Raw genomic sequence first — 25,889 nt, forward strand, 5'->3', positions numbered from 1 at the left:
ATTATTTATGCATTTAAAATAAAATAATTCAAAGGTTAACCACATATATTTAAACTATATGCATATTGTTGTTTTTTGTATTTAGTCTTCAATTTTATATTTTTTCCAACAGATTAACTCACTTGACAAATACATTTTCACTTATGCACATTTGAACAAAACTTGATTTGTTTGTTATTGTTCTTATAATTCTCAACCTTAATTCACTTTTAAAATTCAAAAATTGTTTTTCCAGAAAACAATATCAGCATTCTATTCAAGGAAGTATAATCTACACAAAATCCAAATTAAAATTTTTCTTTGATTTTAAGAAAAGAGATGTATGGAATTTTTAAAACTACAGCATTACTAAATTTCTTAGTTGTTAATAGGTAGAATAAAAAATACTTTTTAAAAATTGTCCTTCTCTAGTGAAATGGCATGTGATGAAAGAAAAAAATTTTTTTCTTTATGTTATAATAAAAATATTTTTAAGCCATAATAATTAATAATAAACGTATAAAGTATTAAGTTAGTTTTATCCGCTGATTAAAACTTTACTTTCAAAAAATTATATCTTGACAAAATTTGATACTCTGCTACAATTCTAGTGTTCTTTTAATGTAAAAAAGTTTAAACACTCCAATTTTTTATCATATTGTTTTTATGTAATTTAATTTTAACAAATATTATTCTAAAACTCATAAGCATGGTAAATTATTTAATTAACTTATACTTTATTTGTTCTCAGAAATTATTAATTTTTTTCATATAAAATAACATTTGACTTTTGTTATAATTTTATTTCATACAAACAGTGCAACAGACTCAGATTTCTGACTATTTAATTTAAAAAAGACATACCATTTTTAAATTTAGGAAAATTAAGATGAAAAAGGTTGTAGGTTTTTCAAAGGAACGTGTAAAAATAACCAATCATAATAAATAAATAAAAAAACAACCATTAAGAGACTTAAAATAAAGTAAGCAATCGAAATATTTGATACACTCAAAAAACAAAGAAAAACCTAATCTAATTCATGGAAAGTTAGGATTCTGTGTACATGGTAAATTGCATAATTTATTAAAAGATAAGTAAATTTTTTCAAGAGCTTTAGCAACTTTATCCAAAAAGAAAGACATGGCCATAGACCAAATGCAAGACTGAAAATTAGTACAAAAAACAAAAAAAAAAAAAAAAAAAAAAAAAAAACAAAACAAAACAAAAACAAAACAAAAAAAGCTCTTAATGCACTTTTAGACAAGATAGGTTTATAAAACTGCCATAATATTCCACATCCAATAGCCAGAGATTTAACTACATTATCAATATGATTTTTAAATGTAAGTTTAGTATCAAAGATTATTCCCAGATCATTGAACAACAAACATAACTAGGAAATCCTTGTTAATTTGAACTCGGATAGTTTGAAATTCTGTTAGTTCGTAACTACTTTTGTCTCGGCCGTGGATATAGAGATTTACGTGTTAAGGAATTTGGTTAGTTTGAAATACGGCTATTTTGTAATTTGAAATGAAAATTCTGTCCAAACTGCAATATGAGTATGTTAACTCGTTCGTTTAGATCTAAGTGCCTCCATACTATAAAAGTACAATGGAACAGGAACAAATCTAATCTGGTCAACATGTCTTTGCTTTTACAGTAACACATTTTCAAGTGTCACCTTACATATTTTTTTCTACCCCTTTCTACCCTTACCTCCTAAGGGGAACTACCCCTTTTTTCTCTTATTTCATAAAATAAGGCCGAGTTTTGGAATTGTGAGATTGGGCTATGAGAAGCAGATTGAGATATTTGTAGGGCACTAGGCTACTACTTTTGGGGCACTTTAAAAATAATTTGGGTTACATTTTGAGGAATTCTGCTTTACTTTTTATAAAACCTATCAAATAACCTGCGAGGATCTCACTGGACACAAGCTATTTACCTGCAGTTTATCTAAATTATTATTATTACAGGCCTCAGAGTTGCTCACTTTTCTCACTTGTACCCATTTTTCTGAAGTATTTTCGCTTTTCTCATTTTTTGGTCATTTTCACGTGCCTAATTAAGATGTGGGACAAATCAAAAATAATTTTGAAGATCTGCCGAATTATCAGACTATCGGAATAGAATTTTCTGAAAGAAAATACTCGGCCCTGAGTGGGACTCAAAATCGCAAGTGCCACTCAGTGTTGCTAGGGAATAGGAAACAAAAATTTATTTCATGTATGTAAAAAAATCCCTCTCATTACAAATTCAGAAGCCAGTGTTGAGTAAAATTATGTACTCATGTGATATTTTCATTTTTAGCCAAAATCTAGTTCTTCAGAGTTGCATTTCCTTCTATGACATTTACAAATGAGTATTCTAAGCATCCATACATTTTTGGCTGTTTTCTAAAAAAAATCATTAAAATCCTTTTGCAGGAGAAAACACACTACGTGGAGGGATTAATCTCTCATGCTGAGAACACTGCTGCCGCTTTTAAATTCAAAGTATATAATTATTAAAATTAACACAAGATAGTAGTGTAACCTCCCACCACTAGAAAATTATTTCATTTCTGACCATTTAATTATCCTTATTATAGCCCAATAATTTGGCAGATCATCTGGTTTTAATTAACAATTGGGTTATGAAGTTGTCATTTACAAAAATATTTTTTTACTTGATTTATCTTTAAATAATTTCATAAACTTGAGTTAAATAGAATAAAGTTATTTTAATGATTTCATAGCATATTGTTAACATTAAATCACATCTATATCTTCCTAACTGTATGTTTAAATTGACTACAAGTATAATTATTCCATACAGTATTATTTTCATAAAATCTGTGGTGATTACTTTACTTGTGAAATATCCATTTTTTAATCTGTTCTCTTATGCTGATTATAATTGTGCATTAATTGAGAGACTAAAAAAGGAAACGAAAATGTAAATTCATATTTACATAGGCTTACCAGACGTCCCGTTTTGACCGAGATTGTCCCGTTTGACGATGTTGTCCCAGCATCCCAGCCAGTTTGTCATTTTGTCCGGGCTATTTGATAAAATTTTAAAGTGCCAAATATACAAGAAGTAAAAATAGTGCAGCCTCAAGTAAAATGGCAATTTGGCAATTACCCCGTTACACTCACTGCTGCCAATTTAAATATTTTGTATCTAAAGCTAAGTACTTTTAATGTTGTCTAAATGTTTTTCCCAAAATTTATAGCATATGGCCTGATGAATTTAGATGTTTTACTTTTTCAAGAATTTATAATAGCGCACAAAAATATCTGGATCTCATAAGCTATTTCATTTTTTTTAGATATTGTTTCAATGAGAGTTGGCAACATGAAACTTACATTAGCCACGTCATTGCTGCGCATGTCATATCTTAGTCGAGTTCAAATTGCTGGTCAGCATTTGCAATTATTTTGTACTGTACATTAAATTCATTTAATCTCCAAAATTCCAAAAAGAAACCATGTTTTTACTGATGATTGAAAAAAGGCTGTAATCATATTGACCAAGTGAAATATGAACTGTGTCTTTCAGAATTTTCAGTACCTCATGGTGGGAATTCAGACATTAAAAATCACTTGAAATGTGCAAAACATAAGGCAAGCAATAGGAACTTCCTCAAATGTATTGTCATATTCTAAATGTGACATATGTGAAAAGAATTTTTAAAAAAGTTCACACTAGTGATAAATATTAATAACTTTATAATAATATGTTTAGTTCAGTTATTAAAAATTGCTTTTAACTTGTTGTTTATGTTAACAACTACTTTATTTAGCCTTTTCAATCATAGGTCTACTTATCCTAGTAGGCTTAATTTTCTGTTGTGAGTATTTTCTCAAAATTGTCACGGTTTGAGAAAAAAACATTATGGTAAGCCCATATTTACATATAAAATTTACTAAATAAATTAAAAGATTCAAAGTGTTGTAAAAAGTACAACATGTGATTGCTTGTGAGAAAAATTTTCACGCGCTTCCCAAAAGGTTAACAATGTTGCAATGATGTTAGTTTTTATTCATCTGCAGGAAAAAGTTCCTTGTTATTTATGAAATCATTAATAAAATATTATTTTACTTATTTAAAATATATTTATTTCAGATTTATTATTTTATTTTGAAATCAATATTTACAATTTCGAAGCATTAAAAAATAAACAGTTTCTGATAATGATAAATATCCCAGTATAGCCAAATTAGTGAAATCAGCATTGAAAATCCCCATTCCCATGAGAGAGAGGGTCAATTTCACACTGGGCACTTTCTCCCGATAGCACATCAGTGTTGGAAAGAATACGTAATTCACTTTTGATTGTTAAGAAGGGACTAAACTTGTATGACCAAAATCCACACCTTGTACCCATTACAAAGGACTACTGAAATTAGCTCCCCCAGCACACAGAAATTATCAAAAATAATTGGAAAACGAAAAGAAGTTAAAAGAATAAGAGAAACAGAAAAAAAGAGCAGAACAGGAAGCAATTACCGAGCCATGAGTGAACTGCTGGGCCACACACATTCTCATATTTGTGGAGCAAACCAAGAAGAATATTTGGCAAAATGGAATTGAAGGCAATGCTAACATCGATATATATGACATAACAGGTTGTTAATGATAAAAAAAAGTTTGTATCAGATTTGTAGTTGAAGAATGATAGCTTATGCCTTTTCAACATTGTGATATTTGCTAACTTGTCAACAGAGAATAAATTCTAATATATACAGATTTAAAATATCTTAACACAGCAAGTGAATAAATAGTAATGAAAAGTATTATTGTCTTTTTTTAGGAATTGGACTAATTATGGAAGAAAACCATTGATTTTGAGCAAAGCTTGATTGAGCAAAATGAGTAACAAGTTTAGAGAGAATTATTGCTGAGATAGGTTTCAATGATTCAAAAAAGAATTTGATCCTGACTAAATATAGAAATGTTAAGTAAATTGATAGCTTGAGAAATCTCAGAAAATAAAAAGTGTATTGAATGAATGAAAAATGAAGGTAAATGATTTAAAATCAGCATTGGAAAGAATTTTGACCAAGTTTTGTTTAAAATCTAAGTATATATTGTATAGTTGATTATCCTGGATAGAAGATTTACAAGCATTTTCTTTGAAAATTTAGGAAAATAGGAAAATTTTCTGTTTTTTAAATTCAAATTTATGTTACAATTTTTAAAGCATAAAAGAAATAATAATAAGCAAAATAGAGAATATAGGGCCAAAATTTAATAGTTATTATAAGTTATATAATGTTTATGAATTAAGAGTAAAAACAAATAAAATTTCTATTTTTAATCTTCTTAAAGTATCCTGAACAACCTTATGGGAAATCAGTCCTGGTAGTTTGGCTGAATATTTGATAAAAATAAACACTCACTAAACTCGATAACATTAAGCCAATACATCAACTGCCGTAAATAATCGGGCTAACTTTTGGATATATACGATTAAAGATTATAAATAAATTTGGCACTTGAGGTAGGTGTTAGGTGCCATCTCTTATTAAAATTAATAATTATAATAATTTAAATAATTTAGATTAAACTGAAAGAAAAGAATCGGCCCAAAGCGGGACTCGAACCCGCAACTCCCGCTTACCATGCGGTCGTGTTGCCAGTTATGCTACCCGGACCTTCGGTCCGATCTCTTCCAGCATATATAAGTTAAAGACATAACCATCGACGGCTATTACGGCACCGACTGGGGACACCTCCGTGCCCACGGCCAGAAACATCAACTCAAGGCATTCAGTTGGCCATCGCAATCCCGGCAAGGTATATATACAAATAAACACTCACTAACAACTGAGTGCCTTGAGTTGATGTTTCTGGCCATGGGCACGGAGGTGTCCCCAGTCGGCACCATAATAGCCGTCGATGGTTATGTCTTTGGCTTATATATGCTGGAAGAGATCGGACCGAAGGTCCGGGTAGCATAACTGGCAACACGACCGCATGGTAAGCGGGAGTTGCGGGTTCGAGTCCCGCTTTGGGCCGATTCTTTTCTTTCAGTTTAATCTAAATTATTTAAATTATTATAATTATTAATTTTAATAAGAGATGGCACCTAACACCTACCTCAAGTGCCAAATTTATTTATAATCTTTAATCGTATATATCCAAAAGTTAGCCCAATTATTTACGGCAGTTGGTGATGTATTGAATATTTTATATTTTATAATTCTAATGGATCCCAATGAAAAGTCTCCACAAACACAAAGTCAAAAAATGAACAAATTTTGATTTATCGAGCATCCAAGATGCAAAAATCAGCATAATTCAAGCACATGTTATGAAACATTAAATCTTTTTCTTCTTAAAATATAAAATGATGTCTCAGTTCTTTTTTGAACATTATGAAGTCATGCAATAATGACTCTCTTACAAAAGAACACATATGCATCAGCATGCAGAGACGAGTGTGCCGTATCTAGTAGTGAGACAGGAACCCAAACAACACAAGAATCAAACTTGCATGTATCATAATGAATGATTTCTCCACAAAAAAATCCAGATTATTGTGATGTTTTCAATTATTATTTGTGTTCATATTTTATATTTTGAAACAAAAAGATTTCAGACTTAAAAACATGTACACGAATTATGTTGTTTTTGAATTTTTAACAATATTGATTAAAAAAAATTGTTTTAAATAATAAAATTTCATCATCTAAATATACAAAAATAACACCTTACCCAGTATTTTCATTACTATTTCTCCTTTTAAATGAAAAAGAAGTTGAATCGGTTGGTGTTGGTTCACTGGAACGGCTTTGTTGAGAGTAAGTTGGTGAATGATCTACATTTTCTAGATTATTACGATAAGAATTCAACCCATCTTCAACTGAATTTAAATACAACCGAATGTTTTTTTCAGAATTTACAGGATCCAAATTTTGCAGATGTTGAAGAGATAAATAATTATTCTTGAGATCCTGTAGAGTTATGTTAGCCAATGAAAAGTCTTCTGATTTCTCCTGGAATTAAAATATTAATATATTTAATTTTGGAAATAATGCAATTTCTTTAATATAAAGACTATATATTTCTATGGATATACTTATATATAAATACCCTTCCATGTTTTCATTATTTTTGCATTTTGAGAAATAATATTCCATTAAAAAAATATAGAAAATAATAATCTTTAATTATCTGAACTGTTAAAAATGTTTTAAATTATTTATGAAAAATACACTTTTTTAAAATGTGTTAATGAAAATTATATATAATTTTCTATATATAATAAACTACAAATATATAATTAATGAACCATCAAACACCCTTCTGTTGCTAAGAAATGTTTTATTCTATTAGATTGAAAATGTTAGTGTTTTGTTAATAAAACATTTCTCAGCAACAGAAGGTGTTTGATGGTTCATTAATTGTTTAAAAAAGCTGAGTTTGATATTTGGTTACAAATATACACACACAACTTCACTATACAAAGCATGATACAACCACCTTTCGTCTATGAGTGCAGTGTCCAGCTTACTATTGAGCACAGTCTCATCTTAAATTAACCCAGGGTTTCTAGTACCATCTCTGAATCTGAATTTTATATAAAATAGTTCAATGTTAGAAGAGTTTAGTATACATTTTTTCTGTTCTGGCAAAATTGTTATACTCATTAGTAATAGTGGCATGTGTAATGATAGTATTCCTTACATAATATACCTGCGTGAATGAAGTTGTATACCTAGACCCTCGATTTAACAGACTAGTAGGGCAAATGGGCATATGTTAATGCTGAAAATCCATAAAATTGAATGTTACCAAAAAAGAGCATTATTTACTGTGTTTTACTCTTTTCTACTTCAAATTCAAATAATTGTAATACAAAAATAGATTTAATACAATGCAAATAAAAATTTATTAAATTATAATAAAGAACAAGTCTGTGTGTGTCTGTGAACAAGTTAAAACTGTAGCAATTTGGCTTTTGATTTACAGATATCAGAAACAGCTTTTCTTTCCTACTTTAAATTTCACAAACTTGTGCTACTGAGCTGCCCTGCTATAATTTTTCAAATAGTTCTAGTTTGTGCCACAATTAAGCTCACATGCTTGCTTTTAACTTCAGTATCAGTATTACCAGTTAATGCCATTTTAAATTGTAATGATTATGAAATTATTTAATAAAGTAAAAGTTCAAAAATTACAGAAACACACTGTATCCAATTAACAGAGGATAACTTGAGACAAATTAAGATAAAACAAAATTAACTGGGGATTACAGAAAACATATGGTAAACACAACTCATTGATTTTGAGCAACTGATGAATCAGATCAGTTTTCTGCCAGCATACTGTCTGTGCCTTCTATTCTTTACTTGTTGGTCAAAATAAATGCAATAAGAAAAGCATCGGTACAGTTATTAAAGTGTCCATTAAAAAATCAAGGTTTACTGTATTTTATCTTATTCTTTAATGTATAAAATAAACATTTACTTTCATTTTGATTTCTTCATCTTATGCAGTTATATAGTTTAAGTTTTCCTATATATATTTTCATAAAACTAAAATTCTAGGTTTTCCTTAGTTATAAGTATTATAAGTAATAAAAATTCTCAGATTTCTGTTCTGTAATTATGCCAGAATTGCCATTCCAAAATTATGACAGCTTTAGTTTAAGTGCCATGTTTCCAATGCATTTCAGAAGTGTGAATTATGTGAAGATTTTATTTTCATTCTAGCAATTTTTGAGGGGTTATATGCTGATATGAGTTACACGTGGATTATTCAGAGAAAATTACAGTAATTATTAAAACAAATTAATATATAAATACAGTTTTGTTACTGGATATTTACCATGTTAAGAAGCACATTTTCATCTTCTGGGGGATCACTGGCAAGAATGGCCAAACCTTCTCTGACCAATGCATCATTTATGTGTAAATCATCCTTGTCTGACACATCACAAAGGCAAAGGGAAATTCTTTCCTTATACTATTAAAAATAATTTTAAATTAATTATATATAAATCAATAAAAAAATATTCACTTAATAAAATTTTCAAATACTTACTTTTTTATTCGTCACTAGGGCTGCTAAAGGTTTATCACGACACAATGCAAGAAGAACCTGTTTGGATTTTTCACACCACCATCTCTGAAAAATACATATTTTCAAGTCAATTCAAAGTTTTAGAGATCAAGTGGATTCAATTGGAAAAAAGCATTAATTAGTTGAACCTATAAATAAATTACAATAAATAAAATATATTTATTTCTGTTCAGCTACATGTATATTAAACAAAGAACAAATTTTCAGAATTAACTAAATCTGATATAGTTGTATTATGGGATAGTGTAGACACTACCAGACTACAATTCATCAATACAAGATTTGAAAAGATTTGCAAGTCTTGCATTGATAAACTGAAATCCAAATGTAGTGTCATTATGATTTGTAGCTTTGCACTTATCGTCACACTGCCGGGTTGCAACTTTTAATCATATTTTTAATTCATTTAATTTACTAAAACATAGGCTTACGTTCTCAATTTCAAATTAGTAGTGTCTTGTTTCTATACATCATATTTTTCCTGATAACTACAGAGTCATGCTGGTCGTCTAACTAACTCCATTCATGGGAAAATGTTTTTAATTGAAATCACATATCTTTTGTTATAGACCAGAAATTTGTATATACAGTAGAGCATCGATTATCCGACCCCCGATTAACCAACCGCGTTCTAGTCGGCAAATTCAAATGTCCGCTAGTGATGTGGCACTACAATATTTGATTATGTCTTGGCTACTTTAATATTATTTTTGTTAACTTTTTGCATGTTTTAGCTGGCAGCACTGGCTTGACCATGAAAGGGAGGCTAGTATTTAAACCAGGCCTAATACACTATACTAATAATGTATTTTTTCATACTTTTCGGTTATCCAACCAACCCCAGTCCCCAATTAAGTTGGATAATCGATGCTCTACTGTAGTTAATTGGGGCCTCCCGCCACTAAGCTTTCTGTATCTGGTCTTGAATTTCATCTATCTAACACCATTCTAGAGATTAAGGAAGGAGAGATGGACAGACGGCAGTGGGAATTTATGTCTACAATTTTTTCAAATTGCAACCCAAGAAAACCAAAATGTACATACATAATTCTGCAAAATAACTTTGTGATTAATAAGTTAGTAATTTTTAAAAAATAAATAGATGATCAGATGAAATACAATCAAAACATATTACATCAAATTTTATTCCTAGTTCTCTAAATTGTTTCTATACAGTACCTATACTACTGGAAAACAAAAGAACACCACTGTGAAGAAAATGAATGAAAAACACCATATTTGCATGTGATACTACTAGAGAGCAGCACTGTGGAAGAATCAGGAATTGAGTATTGTCTGTCAAGTATCTAAGTTTTAGCAGATGGGGACCTGGAAATAAACTTACTTGTAGAAGGCATAGTCTGTAGTTTTCAGCTCCAAACTGCGCTTTGAAATTGTGTTAAACATTGTTGTCATGCACTTTTTGCACAAAATGGAATTTGAGTGAGGCAATATAGTGAATTTCTGTGAGGTCAGGTCATACCAAAGAATTGGCAACACAATGGATGATAAGTGTAATAAGTGCACCTTCCTCTGCCCAATGTTGATGCCATTGGGTAGAGGAATGTGCATATGCATGTCAGTCTGGTTCTGGACAACAGGGATACATAGAGCACTGTGGCCACTAATACACTGCATTGTATGAGTGGCCACAGTAAACCACACTGCAATCTTAGAACAGATTACAGGTAGTGTTGCACCATGGATGACAGCTAGGACCATCCGCAATAATGCTGTTGAAGCTGGACAATGATCATGATTCAAAGTTCAACTCATGCCTCACCAGTGTGAAGCCCACCTCCAGTGGTATCAAAAAGGACTACATGGAGGGATGAATATCAAATTGCTGCATTCGGTAACAAGAGCAATTCTGCATTGGCGCTAATGATGATCATTTGCATGTGTGGTACCAACCAGGTGAGTGACACTTTCCAGTGTATACAGCAACAATACACAGGACCATCACATAAAATCACGGTGGAGAGCCATAGCCTACAATGTCCATTTACCTCTGGTGTTTGCACAGGGAACATTGACCAATGCATGGTACCAGTACAGTACATCTAGATCATCATCCAATCTGTTCTGCCATTTGTGCAACAACAAGATGATGTGCTATTTTAACAGGACAATATCCATCCATATATTGCTAATGTAGCCCAATGCATTCACCAAGGTGTTTGTCAAAACCTCCGGCCAGTGTGATCACCAGATTTGTCTCACATTGAGCATATCATCTAGCCCAGTCTTCAACAGTGGCAGCAACCCTTGTTGAAATGTGCACAGGCTTCCATCCACAAAGTGATATTAATCACCTCTGACCATTTTCACATGAGAGTTGCAGCCTACATTGCTGCTAGAGGAGAGTACACAGAGTACAGAAAGTCTTTCGACATGTCCTGCAGAACCTATACACAGGTATACGCCTCTTATGAATGAGCGTGTACAGTATACTACCTATTGTGCATGTAAATAAAATATCCATCTCCTGGGATCCATGGCTTTATAGTGTTCTTTTTTTTTCATTTTCCTGTAGTGTATTATTATATTGGTCTAATCATTCAATATAGGATAACTAACAAACAGTAAACATACTGATATGTATACTATGTATCTCAATATTAAAACCCTGCATAAAATTTTCCAGTATTATTATTCAATACAGTGCATATGAATAACAAACGATTCTAATCACAAAAAGTTTAATACATATTAGTACACCTAGATGAATTTTTTATTATTATTTTTAAATTACCTTAATTTTAATATTTAATAAACTACTTTAATAAATTAAACTTTCTAAAATACAAACACAATTATTTGTATTATTATAAATATGTTTTACAAAGTTTATTATTAAAACCAATGAGTCATTATCCATCTCCAAATGTAGTTAAGCACTTAACAGACCATGGTTTAACATCATATTTTAAACTTGACAAAATTTCACTTACTCCATTTGATGGTTTAATATTAGATAATCGTCCTTTGATTGCTTGGATTGGAAGAATCATAAATTCCTTCCTATTAAAAAAAAATTATTTTAGAATGAGCTTTCAAAGCAGTCAATACTGATGTAAAAAATCTAGAAGCAAATTTTACAATTCCATTTTAGTTTTAATAAAACTTATGTACTAGTTTTACTTTTAGGCAGCCACATTCCAACTTAAATTATCTCTCTTATTTTGGCAAATGAATTTCAAGCATTCTTTGCCTCTCAGAGGACAAAGAATGAAGGTCTAACTATTTTATTTAGTAGTTATAATTCAAATATTAAATTAAATCATTTAAATATAATTTTTGAATATAATTATTTAATTATACTTAGTCATTAAATACAATTATTATTATACTTTTATATTTTTATAAAGCAAAAACAGATTTTATTTTATATATATATATATATGTTACTGTGAAAGACCGAAATTAGAATGTCAATATTCTCCGGTGAATGTTGACACGTACAAAATACATCGGCGAAAGACCGAATATTTGGTTATATTATTATACATTCAAACAATTGCCGGTGTATGTCGACAAGCACAGATAAGCTTTGGTGGAGGTCGAAACAACATCCGAGAAGCTGGTGCCCCAGCTATATTGCATTCAGATAATGGTAGGGAATTCTGTAATCAAGTCATATCCGAACTATGCGCTATGTGGAAAGATGTTAAGATAGTTCATGGAAAGCCTTGTCATAGTCAAACAAGGCTCAGTTGAAAGGTCCAATCGGGATATACAGAATATGTTAACTGTATGAATGAACGATAACGATACAAATAAACAGCCAGACGGTTTGCCCTTTGTAAAATTTGCCAAGAACACTACATATCACGAAGAAATATGCCAAAGTCCTTATGAAGCCATGTTTGGCATTAAATCAAAAAGAGGCATAGCATCGTCATCTTTACCTGGCAACCAAATTGCAAATATTGAAACTGAAGAACAGCTCAAAGAAATTGTTAATACTTTTGAAGAAAATTTGAGTAGTGGCCATAACAAATACCCCATTTCAAAGGAAAATATTGAAGAGGAGCTGCATCCTACACGTCTTCATATGAAGCCCTGACTGAACAACACAAAGTTATTTCTATAAAAACAGTGGCCGCAAAAGAGAATCTTCTACTGCAAGCAACAAAAATGTTATGAACCTCAAAAAGAAAATTTCCTTCTGCTCAAATTGGTGATACCGTACAAGTCCCTGATGTCAACCATGGCCATACAGATGCCTGAAATGTGTTGGCAACTTTTATAAATTAGCAAACAAAAATGGTACCCTCAAGCAGCTTTATACCCGTAATCAGTTCATAATTTGTAAAGAAAAGTTACTTTCCATAGATGATATTTCTTGAGAAGAAATATCACTGAGAGAAGCAGCTGCAGCTAATTCGAAAAGTGGAGGGCAAGGCTATACACGCTGTCATTGCAAAAAAAAGTGTTCCACCAATAAATGCAGTTGTAAAAGCAAGGGACTCTTGTGCAATTCAAAGTGCCATAACAGTTTAAATTGTTGCAATGAATAAGATTGTATAATGTTAATCACATAATTTGTGTGTAAGTTTATTATTGGTATTATTTTTCTTTTTTGATTTAGAATGTACTGTTCGTTTTAGGTTCATCAGTTTATTTACATGTGCTGTTACTTAAGCTTTCTCCTATTTAGAAATATTAAAAAGTTGCATTTTTATCTTAACATAATAAAAATATTTTTATTCAACATTCACCATCAGTGCATGCTGAATGTCGACATTTGCCGGTGTAAGTGAGAAATAATGATATTTAGCAAATATTTCGTACATACAGGAAACAACTGTGTGAATGCTGACATTCACTGGAGAATGTCAACATTCGCCGTAACATATACGTCAGTCATTCACAGTAACATATATACATAAAAAAATAAATAAACAAAGAAACAAACTTACTTTAAAAATCTTAAATGAGTTCTTAAAATTGTACACTTAGTACCATAATCAACATACAGGACCTAAAAATTAAACATATTTCAGTTATTTGAAAACAAAATTTGAAAGATATTTACTGTTAATGGCAACAATAGATTTCTTGAAATACAAGAAAGATTTAAATATTTTGATATCACAGATACATTCAATCATTTTTTAATAACAGCTTTTACATGTAAATCCAATAATATATTTAAATTATCTGGTTCAAAGAAATTTTGTTATCTATATATACTTAATAGCAAACAAAGTCATATGTTCACATACTTATCACTGATGAAAATCAAATGCTGTAGGTAGAATTTTATCATCTTAGCCTGCTATTAAATTATACTTTTTGCAACATACCAAGGATATATCTGATGCACGTATATCAAAAATTAAGTAAACAAAACTAATTATGATAAGGAAACTTTTCCCAAACTATACTTAATTTTGTCTCATTTTATGAATTTCATGAAGAAATCAATATTAATTTTAGAAAGAGAAGACAACCATTGAACTTCATGATGTTATGAGCAATTTATAAAAGAATTTAGAGTTCCATCTTAACCACTCAGCCACTGGTGGACACAGATATTAATGAGGACCAACCATATGATGAAATGATAAATTTAAACAGTATTAAAGAAATTTTAAGTGTTAACAGAGGCTATACAAATTATGGATAGACATTTTTCAGGCATATTCTGACCTTTTCTATGTAAAATCAATTGTAAAGCACTAACAAGGTGTACTACACATATGTCCCCACCAATTTTGATGAATTTTGACACAAAGGTAGTGTTTGATATGATAATATAGTCATCCAAACCATTTCGTCATTTGATGTGCTATAATGAGTGAATTATGATCAATTGAATATGGAACTACTTCTCATGGCAGACAGGTAATACAGTATTTGTAATGACCAAATTTTAAAAATTGTACATTGTTTTTTAATTGTGCTACCACCACTACAGGGATACAATGGATTGTTTTACATTTGGAGGACAAGAAGTCTCAAATGAAAGGTTGACTCTGCCATGGAATGGTCTTATCCTTCATCTGCGTCAGAAAGGACAAATTGTGTAAAGACATATCATGTATGTATTGTCGGAAAAAGAAATTTATTTCTTTATTGCAAGTAATACAGTAGTTTGGTCATACAGGCACTGATCTATCCAACAGTGGTTAAATTTCTGAGTATCACAAATACTTTTCATATTATATTAACAATTATATCAGTAACCTTAAAATGTTAAATGCCAAAAAGTTGTCTGTGAAAGGTCAAGAGCATCTACAAACTAGCCAATGGCAGCAGACTACATGAATGGATACCTTAATTTTTAAATCTTGATAACTCACTTGTTATGGCTAACAAAATGAAACATTTTGATGATTGCATTGTCATATCAAACACTACCTTTGTGCCAAATTTATCAAAATCAGTGGGGGACATAGATGTAGTACTCTTTGTAAGTATTCTTTCAGTAATGCATTTGTTCAACAAATATTTTCACTGATACATCTGGAATGAAATGATGATAGGAACAGACTGCCTCAAATTATTAAAGTCCAAGCTTGCTATTTGAGTCAACTTTAATATGTCCTGTGAAGTATTCTTGCAACAAGATAAACAAATGAATCCAATAGAGAGTCTGTATACAGGAAAACTATAATTTTTAAAAATCCAGCAATCTCCCGGCAAAAAAAAATTAAACTGTGTGTAGTGCTATCTGTTATGATATTTTACTTTATTTTATATATATATATATATACACATATACACACATACAGTAAGACCCCACTTAACACTGATTCAATATAACATGGTTTGCTCACAGCCTAAAGAAGAAAAAGAAAGAAAGACAGAAAAAAAAAAGGGTGAAAATTTACACCGTTCTTAATTTTCGCAGCATTTCATTGATTTGTACACAATACAATTATTTACAAACACGAACCAATCAGCAAAAAGTGACAAAAAGGTATACTTTCTTTAAATCATGTTTGTTTGGTACAATTTTGGAAAAAATATATCATCAAGGATGCCGTAGGAAATATCGACTTGGCTTGGCAAGAATTAACTGATAAATGCATGAACAGTGTGTGGAAGAAGTTATGGCTGAAGGTGTGCAAGAATTCTCAATGAGAAGCGTCTATTGCTGTATTGTTAGATTGACGAAACTCAATCTAATCGATACAGCAGGACTAGATGTAGACAAGCAGGATATTGAGGAGTTACTACAGGTTTCTGGTGAGAGCCTTACCAATGACAACCTGCAAGAACTGGCAGAACAAGGAATTCATGTAGAACTGGAAAATAGTGATTCTGAAAACAAAGAACCAAAGAATTTCTCTACAGATTTCCTTAGTAAAAGTTTAGTAACAATTACTGAAATCATTGATCAAATTATAGCAAATGATCCAGATTTTGAAGAGAGTGCAAAAGCAAAACGAGGCATTTTGGATGCAATCTTAAGAATTTCAGAACAGCCAGGACCTTCACACAAAAAATGAACTTTACATTTCTGTGTGAATATGTTAATGAATTATTTAACATATATTATTATGCAAATTAATATAAAAATAAACTAAAATTAAAGTAAAATCTGTTTATTTTTGGTTGTGTGTTCACCTATCCCTATCTACTCTATGTTAAAATGACCTCGTTTAATGCTGTTTCACTTAGCGCTTTGTCATCTAGGAATGCATCCCCCCACGTTAAGCAGGATCTTACTGTACATATATATTTTTATTATAATTTTGTTTATTGTTAAATTTTTGTTATGTATGTATAAAAATTTTGGTAAAATTATTTGTTTAAAATTTTTTGCATAATTTTGCCAAATAAAGATGATTTCAAAATGAAGTCTCTTTCTGTTCCATCTTCAGTCAGCTGGGATGAAGAGTTTGCAATTTTCATGTTGTATAATAAATAAATTTTTAAAAAATACAAAAATCTGACTATTTTTCAAAATATACAAATTAATAATGATTTTTCACATAATCATGTTACCAATTGCATTAACAATTATTAAAAAACATTATCACATTTTCAAAAATTCAATACTTATCACAATCATACTATAATTCTTAATTACTTATATTATTTTATAAAAAAAATGTAAATCAGATAATGTACAGTAGGTGATCGATTAACGAACATAATCTGTTTAAAGACTGTTCGCTATCCGAATTGTTTGTTAACAGACTATCGATTTACCATAGGTTTTTATGGGAATTTAATTAATTTGATGTTCTGGAGACACCCAAAAGTAAAAAATATATACTTTCTTACTATGTTTATTTATATATAGTAATAAAAATACATATACACACAGTCTTGCATTTTTATTAGTCATGTTTTTTCCCCTGTTTGTGGGGGTTAAAGAATCTGTCTAATATCGATTGATTTTCTCTCTCTTCTTCAGGATTTTTCAGAATTAATTAATAGCATTGTAACTGTAGAGAGCCCTGAGCCTATTAACCTCAACTTGGTTTGGATGCCATTCTAAGACAATTGTTCTGACATCCTCTCATTTCTTCAAAACATCTTTAATTAATAGCATATATCGGCATTAATCCTCCTTTTCAGAAGAAAACATATCTTGCCGAGTTTCTTAGTGTTCTTCATTGAAGAGTTCTTGGCATTCTTCTGTCATCAGATCAGTTTCAGGTTCCAGTATAAGCTCTTCAATGTTCTTTATTTCTCAGATGTGATTTCTTGTTACTCCTTTAGGTGCTTGAGTCTTCTTAATTATACTGTATCTTTTTTTAGATAAGATTGAACTGCACCCTATTGTAGATTTGTTCAAGCCATACTGCCCAGCAACATCAGACATCTTCTGCCCACTCTCTACCTTTGCTATTATACTCTCACCTTTTGAAAATAAAAACCAATGCAAAAGTTAATGAGTGCCGGCTCGACAGTCTCGCAAATACTATAAAAGAATTGTTTCTGTCAGAAAAGTAAAAAGCTAGAATTACAAGGGAGTATTTCAAAGGTCGAGGAATACTATCTGATCAGTATATATCGGGTTGAGTGTCGGTGTTGACGTCTCCCGTGCTCTGAAAAGTTTTGAATCCTTACCTGAAGACAAAAGAAAATCAATCGATATTTGCTATTTTTGTCACTTCTTTTTATGTTTGTTCAGTGAAGTGTTCATTGTCTGAACATAAAAATCTTTCACAAAAGTGTTCGTTATCCGATCACCCACTGTATATAAGGTTTTTATTTATTTTATTTTTACAAAATTAGGAACTGCCAGTTGGCATAAGATTAACAACCTCAACAGTGAAGAACAGTTAAAAACCAAAAAATAAAAAATAAATAAATAAAAAACATGAGTTATATAATAACAAAGTGTATGTTAATGCATTAATGTATGAAAATTTAAAAATTTATAATAAAAATATAGTAAATATAATAATATAATATTTTATTTTATAAAAAGAAAGTATAAAACTTATCTTCAAAGTTTAAATTTAATAAAGTATATTATATACTAACCTCGACAGAATCATTGGATGGAATGCCAGTTATAATACCTCGATGCCAATTATCATCTGTCCACAATGCAGCACAAATATGATCAATTCCTATAAAGCTATTGGGCATTCTGTAGCTGTTGCTATTCTTACCATTATAGAAATGTCTGTAAACCAAGAAAACATTTAATATAAACTTAAATTGTTATTTTGAATAATAATTATAAATTGATAATACAGTAGAACACTCATTATCCAAGGCAAAGCTGTAAGTGATATGCTGCTTTTCTTATATTATAATTCATAAAGTTTAAAATGATTTGTTTCCACTACCTTTTAGCATTTGACTTCAATGTAAGACAAATTGTTCATATGAAAATGTAACTACAATAGTAGATATTTTTATTCTTAAAACTGTTGCATGTATTAGATGTATTATAAACGATGTAAAAAAATGTTCTTATACATGATTAAATTCACCAAAGTATAAAAAAAGGATTAAAAGTGCTATCATGTAAATTTTTTATATTTGTAATCTTTATTCTGAAATACTGAAGCTGCTGTTTTATCCAAGTTTCCAGTTATCCGAGTAACAATGGTCAACATTACCCTTAGCTAATTGAAATTCTATAGTATTCAACTAAAGATTAACAACAACAATATAAAGGATTTCTATTTATAATATGGCTCATTCTTATTTTAAAAAATCATTTTATATAAAACAACAATAATAAACAAAAACATGTTTCAATAATTATAATAATGCAATCTATAATCTGTTCCACATTTAAAACAATGCTAACATATTAGTCCATGTACATAAACAAAATAGTTCTGTCAACTGTGAATGGAAAATTGCATATGGGAGTTACATTAGAATATTATAAAAATATATTTAAACTGTTATATCATAATCTATTTGATGAATAAAATTGCAAAGATACATTGCGTGAGATAAGCTGGGGGCTATAGGGGGGTGCCCTATTAACCACTTAATCGGCACAGGTTGTTAAAACCCGACCTCAGAGTCATCGGATGGCTATAAGAGGGCAAAATCAAGTGGCGAGGGAGGTGAGAAAGTCGACAGGTGTTGTTAGATAGACAGGAGACAGGTTAAACACATAAACAAAGCATTTATTAAAATCTAAGATTAACAAAGTCTACAAGGCTATACTTGGTTAAATGCAATTAATGACTAGATATATGTATATAAAAGGGCAGCTCTTAACTAAGCCTATTCTTGTAGAGAGAGAGAGAGAGTTTACAATGCTCTAACAAAAATACCTCTATGAGGAAACAAACGGTATGCATCGTATGGTTCGTAGAAATCGTAGTCCTAGTCGATATGACAATATGGCGAGCTGTATGGAAGTTCGAAGCCATTCATCTGTCTTTTACCAGAGTCTTCTCCTTTCGATGAGCCAGGAGATGAATGTATCACGTAGACAAGTATAGTGGGTGATCGGTTAACGAACACTTTCGTAAAAGATTTTTATGATCGGACAACAAACACATGTTTGGATAATGAACACGTCACTGAACAAACATAAAAAGAAGTGACAAAAATAGCAAATATCAATTGATTTTCTCTTGTCTTCAGGTAAGGATTCAAAACTTTTCGGAGCACGGGAGACGTCAACATCGACACTCAACCCGATATATACTGATCAGATAGTATTCCTCGACCTTTGAAATACTCCCTTGTAATTCTAGCTTTTTATTTTTCTGACAGAAACAATTCTTTTATAGTATTCGCGAGACTGTTGAGCCTGCACTCATTAACTTTTGCGTTGGTTTTTATTTTCAAAAGGTGAGAGTATAATAGCAAAGGTAGAGAGTGGGCAGAAGATGTCTGATGTTGCTGGGCAGTATGGCTTGAACAAATCTACAATAGGGTGCAGTTCAATCTTATCTAAAAAAAGATACAGTATAATTAAGAAGACTCAAGCACCTAAAGGAGTAACAAGAAATCACATCTGAGAAATAAAGAACATTGAAGAGCTTATACTGGAACCTGAAACTGATCTGATGACAGAAGAATGCCAAGAACTCTTCAATGAAGAACACTAAGAAACTCGGCAAGATATGTTTTCTTCTGAAAAGGAGGATTAATGCCGATATATGCTATTAATTAAAGATGTTTTGAAGTGAGAGGATGTCAGAACAATTGTCTTAGAATGGCATCCAAACCAGTTGAGGTTAATAGGCTCAAGGCTCTCTACAGTTACAATGCTACTAATTACTTCTGAAAAATCCTGAAGAGAGAAAATCAATCGATATTAGACAGATTCTTTAACCCCCACAAACGGGGGAAAAAACATGACTAATAAAAATGCAAGACTGTGTGTATATGTATTTTTATTATTACATATAAATAAACATAGTAAGAAAGTATATATTTTTTACTTTTGGGTGTCTCCAAAACATCAAATTAATCAAATTCCCATAAAAACCTATGGTAAATCGATAGTCTGTTAACAAACAATTCAGATAGCAAACAAAGTCTTGGAACAGATTATGTTCATTAACCGATCACATACTGTATAACTTCCGATGAATCGCACTGAGCTGCTGAGGCTCAAGCTTTTATTCAATTGTGGAAAAGGAGTCACATGATTGTTATATGTTGACAATAATGGTGCATTCTCAACACCCATGTGTCAACTTTCCCATCTAATTGTTATCACAAACAGTGATCTCTGATCTAATTCTCACAAGGAGCGTTTTTTTCTATCGGAATGGTTTACAAATTTTTTTCGACATCTGTGTTAAATTTGTGGATTTCACAGTTGCAATAACTTCAGAAATATAAAAAAACAATATTTTGTAAAATTCTCAATGTCACTAGAACAATGATAACCAAATTTAAAAGTTTCTTTGAATAATAGACAGAGAATTTAAAAATTGTAGAACAGAGCAAATTTAAAGATTGAAATGCCTGTTTAACTATGGCAGTAGAGTGATACACTAACTCCATTCTAAATGTGAGATAACTTAAAAGTAAAATAAGATATATTATTCATACTTCACTAATAATAAAATTTGTTCAGATAGTATTTCATTTCATTTGGACTCAATTCTGAATAATAGTTGAAAATTTCTTGTTTACATTAATTAATGGTTAATGGAATTTTATATGAATTAGAGCTCTTGAATTACTCACCAAGTACAGGTAGCCCTCAGTTTATGCCAGTTCAATTTACGCTGATTCACAATAACGCTGCTGTGCAATTCACCGTTTCAGTGTAATTCCCCGATTTTTGTTTCAGTATTGATGTATTTACTGAGCCACGACATTGTACATTTGTTAAAACAAAGATTTTTATTGAATATATTTATTTTTTCTGTTTATTATTATTGGGTATGTATACATTTGCATTAAATTAATATTAAAATACTAAATGTTTAGGTATTCACAAGTCAAGTTATTAAACTTAATAGTCCAATAAATGGCGTCTGAATCCAGAGCGCCAATGAATGCGAATAGTTTGTATCCCATATCAATTCGTTCAGGAAAGCACCTTATGATGCAGTAGCACTTTCAGCGATCACAAACTATCATTAGTGAGATGAAATCTACTTCTCGTTGGCCAGACAATACCTTCTTATTAGCCAGACGATATCTACTTCTTGTCAGTCAGGTGATATCTAACTTTCCTTAGTGACACAAAACCAACTTCAATTTTCCTGCCCAAACTGACCTTATATATGCAGCCAGCCAATCAGGCTGCATATATAAGGTCAGTTTGGCTACGGCAGCCAGCCAATCAGCATCTCCACTCATCTGTAGCTCTATGTCGGTTAGTATATCCTTTCAACTATGGAAAGTTTGATGGATGAACTTTGTGAGTTAGACAATGATTGGGAGCAAAGTGCAAATGTAAAAAAGAGCATCATTGCATCCATTTGACCATACTCCAAAATTCTTAATGGAAAAAACAAAAATCTAAACAATTAAAGATAGATACTTTTTTCCAAAAAATGTAAGAGATCTGAAACTTTGAAATACCATTTGTTTTTCTTAAGATTTTTTAATAAAAACATTTCACTTTATTTTATCATAAAATACATTTTAAAAATTAAATTTAAAATATATGTATTTTGTGTTATATTGTATTAATAAACAAAATTATTTGCTTATTTTTCACTTATGTAGAACCTAACCCTATACCTCACTATAAATATGGGTTCATTTTACACAGATTTGATTTGCGTTGGCTTTTGTAGGAACGTTCCGTTCCTACAAAAACAGCGTAAACCGAGGGTTACCTGTAGTTATGATATTACAATAAAGGCAGCCCTAGTAAAGATAGAATACAGAATGCATTTGTTACAGATAGCTCTATCTGCAAAGAACCACTCTTTAGCACTGCCATCTGTATCAGTTATTTCTCAACAGGGAATGTGGCTAGAAGCAGTTTGGTACTATCATAAGAGATGGGATGCTATAGTGACATAGATTACTGAAAATCAGACTATGTGTAAAGGAGTCAATGTCCGATCATTAATTCTTGTTTTGGGGCTTTATTTTGTTCTTTTCTTTTTCTTGGTTCCTTTTTTTGTTGTTACGGACAAACTCCCAAGCACCAATGACCAAAAGAACAAAAAAACGAAAATTTTTAACTTAGTTTGCATCGTTGCCCGATCCTGGAACATCATCCTATGTAAATTAGACAGTGCGGAGCTACACTGGATGAACAATTAAAAGCGGAACAGCCAGGACCAAAAGGAGAGAGAGCTTCAGGTGACCAAGGTGGTAAACGTCAGTGATAAGTTCGAGGAAATTGTGTTTGGCTGTACACTATTTATAGCTTGAGGAGGAGATAAAACGTTTTCTTTATTATGAGAAAGCTGTACAAGATTTTGATATTGTCTGTGGTTTGTAGAAATTATTAGTTTTAAATAAAGTCCTGGTCTGGTACTTGCCTCATTATTATGTAACCTATTGTTGTTTCCGAAAACGGTGAGTTACATATGGAAGAAGCTGTATTGCAAGAATTCAGAGAGTTACTTGATTAGTCTGAACTTGAAGAACACTACACACAGTTGCAAGCAAAGCTCAAGCCTTATGCAACATCAACTGGAAGAAACTGGAGTCACAGCCTGAATCCAAGTCTAGTGTTGGAGGAAGTGATATTTGGCAAATTCTTGGAGGCATTCAGGAACTGTTGGTACCACTTGGTATGAGTTCAAAGCTCGAACTTTATCTAGATGGCAAACATCCAGGATGGTAATTTTGGAAAGAGCTTGAAGTCCTAGATCCAAATCATAACCAAGCAATGAACAGTATAACTTCCCAATTATGCAGATTTATTCTCCAAGAAAGAAGCACCAAAGGAAGAGATAGCATAATACAATACTTTGATCAATAATGAAAGCAGAGCAGTGTGCAATGATATAATAAATTTCTGGAAACACTCTACCAAAGAAAAGCTGATTTTCAGTCAGCTGGAATTAAAAGCTCTGTCAGTTCCTGCTAGCAGTGCAGATGTGGAGAGCTTTTCTATCCTGAACCATCTTCTCGCAATGAAGAGATCATCATTTACCAAGGAAAATTTGGACATTCATATTTGCTTCATGTTCAACTTAGTAGATCTATTGGATTCCGATGAAGACATACAGTAAAAGTAGTATTAAGAATCAGATAAACCAATAAAATTGCAAAGAAAATTTGTGCGCTGAATGCAAGTGTAATAAAAAAAATAAATAAATAATTAAGCAGAACAAAGAAGAAAATTTCTGTCATAAAGCATAATATAGCAAAATTTTTATTTTTTAAAGCTGAATTATTTTTGAAAATAAAGCAAATTCTGAATTTTCTTAGTTATTATTGTTATAATCTCTATAATAAATTTGTTAATATTATGTTAGATTGTACAGTAGAGAGTCGTAAATCTGAATCAATTGGGGACTAGGGTTGTTCGGATAACCGATTATGCACAAAAAAATATATTAACCTGTCCGATGTTCAAATTTTTCTTCGTCGCGTGTCGCTTTGTGTTGAATTTTTGTCGATTTTAAGCCTAACGAAAATTTTTATAATAATAATCGAGGCTATTGCTCGAGTCATCGAGTCATCCATTGCTGCTTAAAGCTCTTGACAGGTTGACTTATGAATGTTAACCCTTGGATCAAGTGCCAACTGTCTGAGTGATGATCCTGATTGTTTTATGGTGTTTACAACCCGTCAAAGTTGAAGTTCACTGAATGCCCGTGGACATCCTGAACAGGGTTTTGGTTGTAATCCTCTTGGTTACGTACATAATTGTTCATCACATTGTGTGTCCTATTAATCCTTATTGCTATGTCCCAGTTGGACAGCCCTTGCTGCTGCTGCTTTAATGCATCAATCTTGCTCCTCTCATAGGCAGATAACACCAAGCCATGACCCATGTATCCATAAATGTTATATCAAGCAAATCATACGACTCAAAGTTGCGCAGTGTGACAATTTCACTCATAACACACATGAAATAGTTTGTAATGTTTAACTTGAAGGTTCATATTATTTCTCCTGGGATGTGGTGGAACTAAACTTCTGAAACACATGAATTATCTCAATTTATGTGTTTATACAGTTACGGTTGTCTAATAATGTGCTAGTTTAATGATGATGTATTATTTTTACATGTCTCTGCTACCCACACAAATAAATGTATGTGTTGGTTTCATTAGTTGTGTTTGTGTTGTGATTGCTTAACTGAATGGAATGGACCTAAACTTTTGCAATGCACCTTATAATAAATTTTTAAGAAGAAAAAAAAAACATATTTCCCTTAGAAACAAATATCATAAGTTTTCAATTATTAAGTATAGTAAGAAATTAATTTAATTTGAAAATAATCAATTATATATAATTAAAATAAACTTACTCTAACTTTCCCATTAATACATCCAAAGCTTCTGTTGTTGTTTTTCCTCTAATTTGAAACCAAATTTGGCCAGGATTGTCAACAGTGGATACATAAACACCTATATAATTACTAATATCCTGAGGTAAAGGTTGGGTTGTGTAACATACTCCAGGTAATACTGCGTCTGATGGAATGTCCACTGGTTCATCAAGTTTCTAGTGAATATAATATGAACTGGTAAACAACTAAATAAACTATTATTACTACTACTAATACTACACTGGTTTCCATAAATTAAGGAACAAATGGAAACTCATAATATATAAAAAAGTAATTAGTGAAACTTTATGACACTTAGTGATAGCTTGAATTACATGGTGTTTTACAGAACAACACAAAAATATTTACAAGAGACAAGTTTTCTGTCAGAAAATTAGCACATGTAGAACTTCCAAAAAATAAGCTATCTGACTCAAATAGGCAGAGTACTTCACTATAGAGTATAGTCATCTCTGACAGTAATGAAGAATTGACAATGATGTT

At 31.1% G+C, this 25,889-nt stretch overlaps 1 protein-coding gene across 1 annotated transcript in view; it reads right to left on the reverse strand.

Moving 5' to 3' along the window:
* The window catches only part of LOC136988459 (tudor domain-containing protein 5-like), a 70,134-nt gene that overhangs the window by 13,128 nt on the left and 31,117 nt on the right, over nucleotides 1–25,889 (reverse strand). The window contains exons 8-14 of the mRNA XM_067286304.1: nucleotides 25,365–25,561; nucleotides 18,515–18,659; nucleotides 13,984–14,045; nucleotides 12,013–12,082; nucleotides 9,020–9,103; nucleotides 8,804–8,941; nucleotides 6,689–6,969 (exon numbers count right to left, since the gene is read on the reverse strand). Coding sequence (XP_067142405.1) covers nucleotides 6,689–6,969; nucleotides 8,804–8,941; nucleotides 9,020–9,103; nucleotides 12,013–12,082; nucleotides 13,984–14,045; nucleotides 18,515–18,659; nucleotides 25,365–25,561 — 977 coding nt within the window. The remainder of the gene's footprint in view (nucleotides 1–6,688; nucleotides 6,970–8,803; nucleotides 8,942–9,019; nucleotides 9,104–12,012; nucleotides 12,083–13,983; nucleotides 14,046–18,514; nucleotides 18,660–25,364; nucleotides 25,562–25,889) is intronic.

Source organism: Centruroides vittatus, unplaced genomic scaffold (assembly GCF_030686945.1).
Source record: "Centruroides vittatus isolate TY-2023 unplaced genomic scaffold, ASM3068694v2 scaffold_3315, whole genome shotgun sequence".
In the NCBI taxonomy this organism is placed as follows: Eukaryota; Metazoa; Arthropoda; class Arachnida; order Scorpiones; family Buthidae; genus Centruroides; species Centruroides vittatus.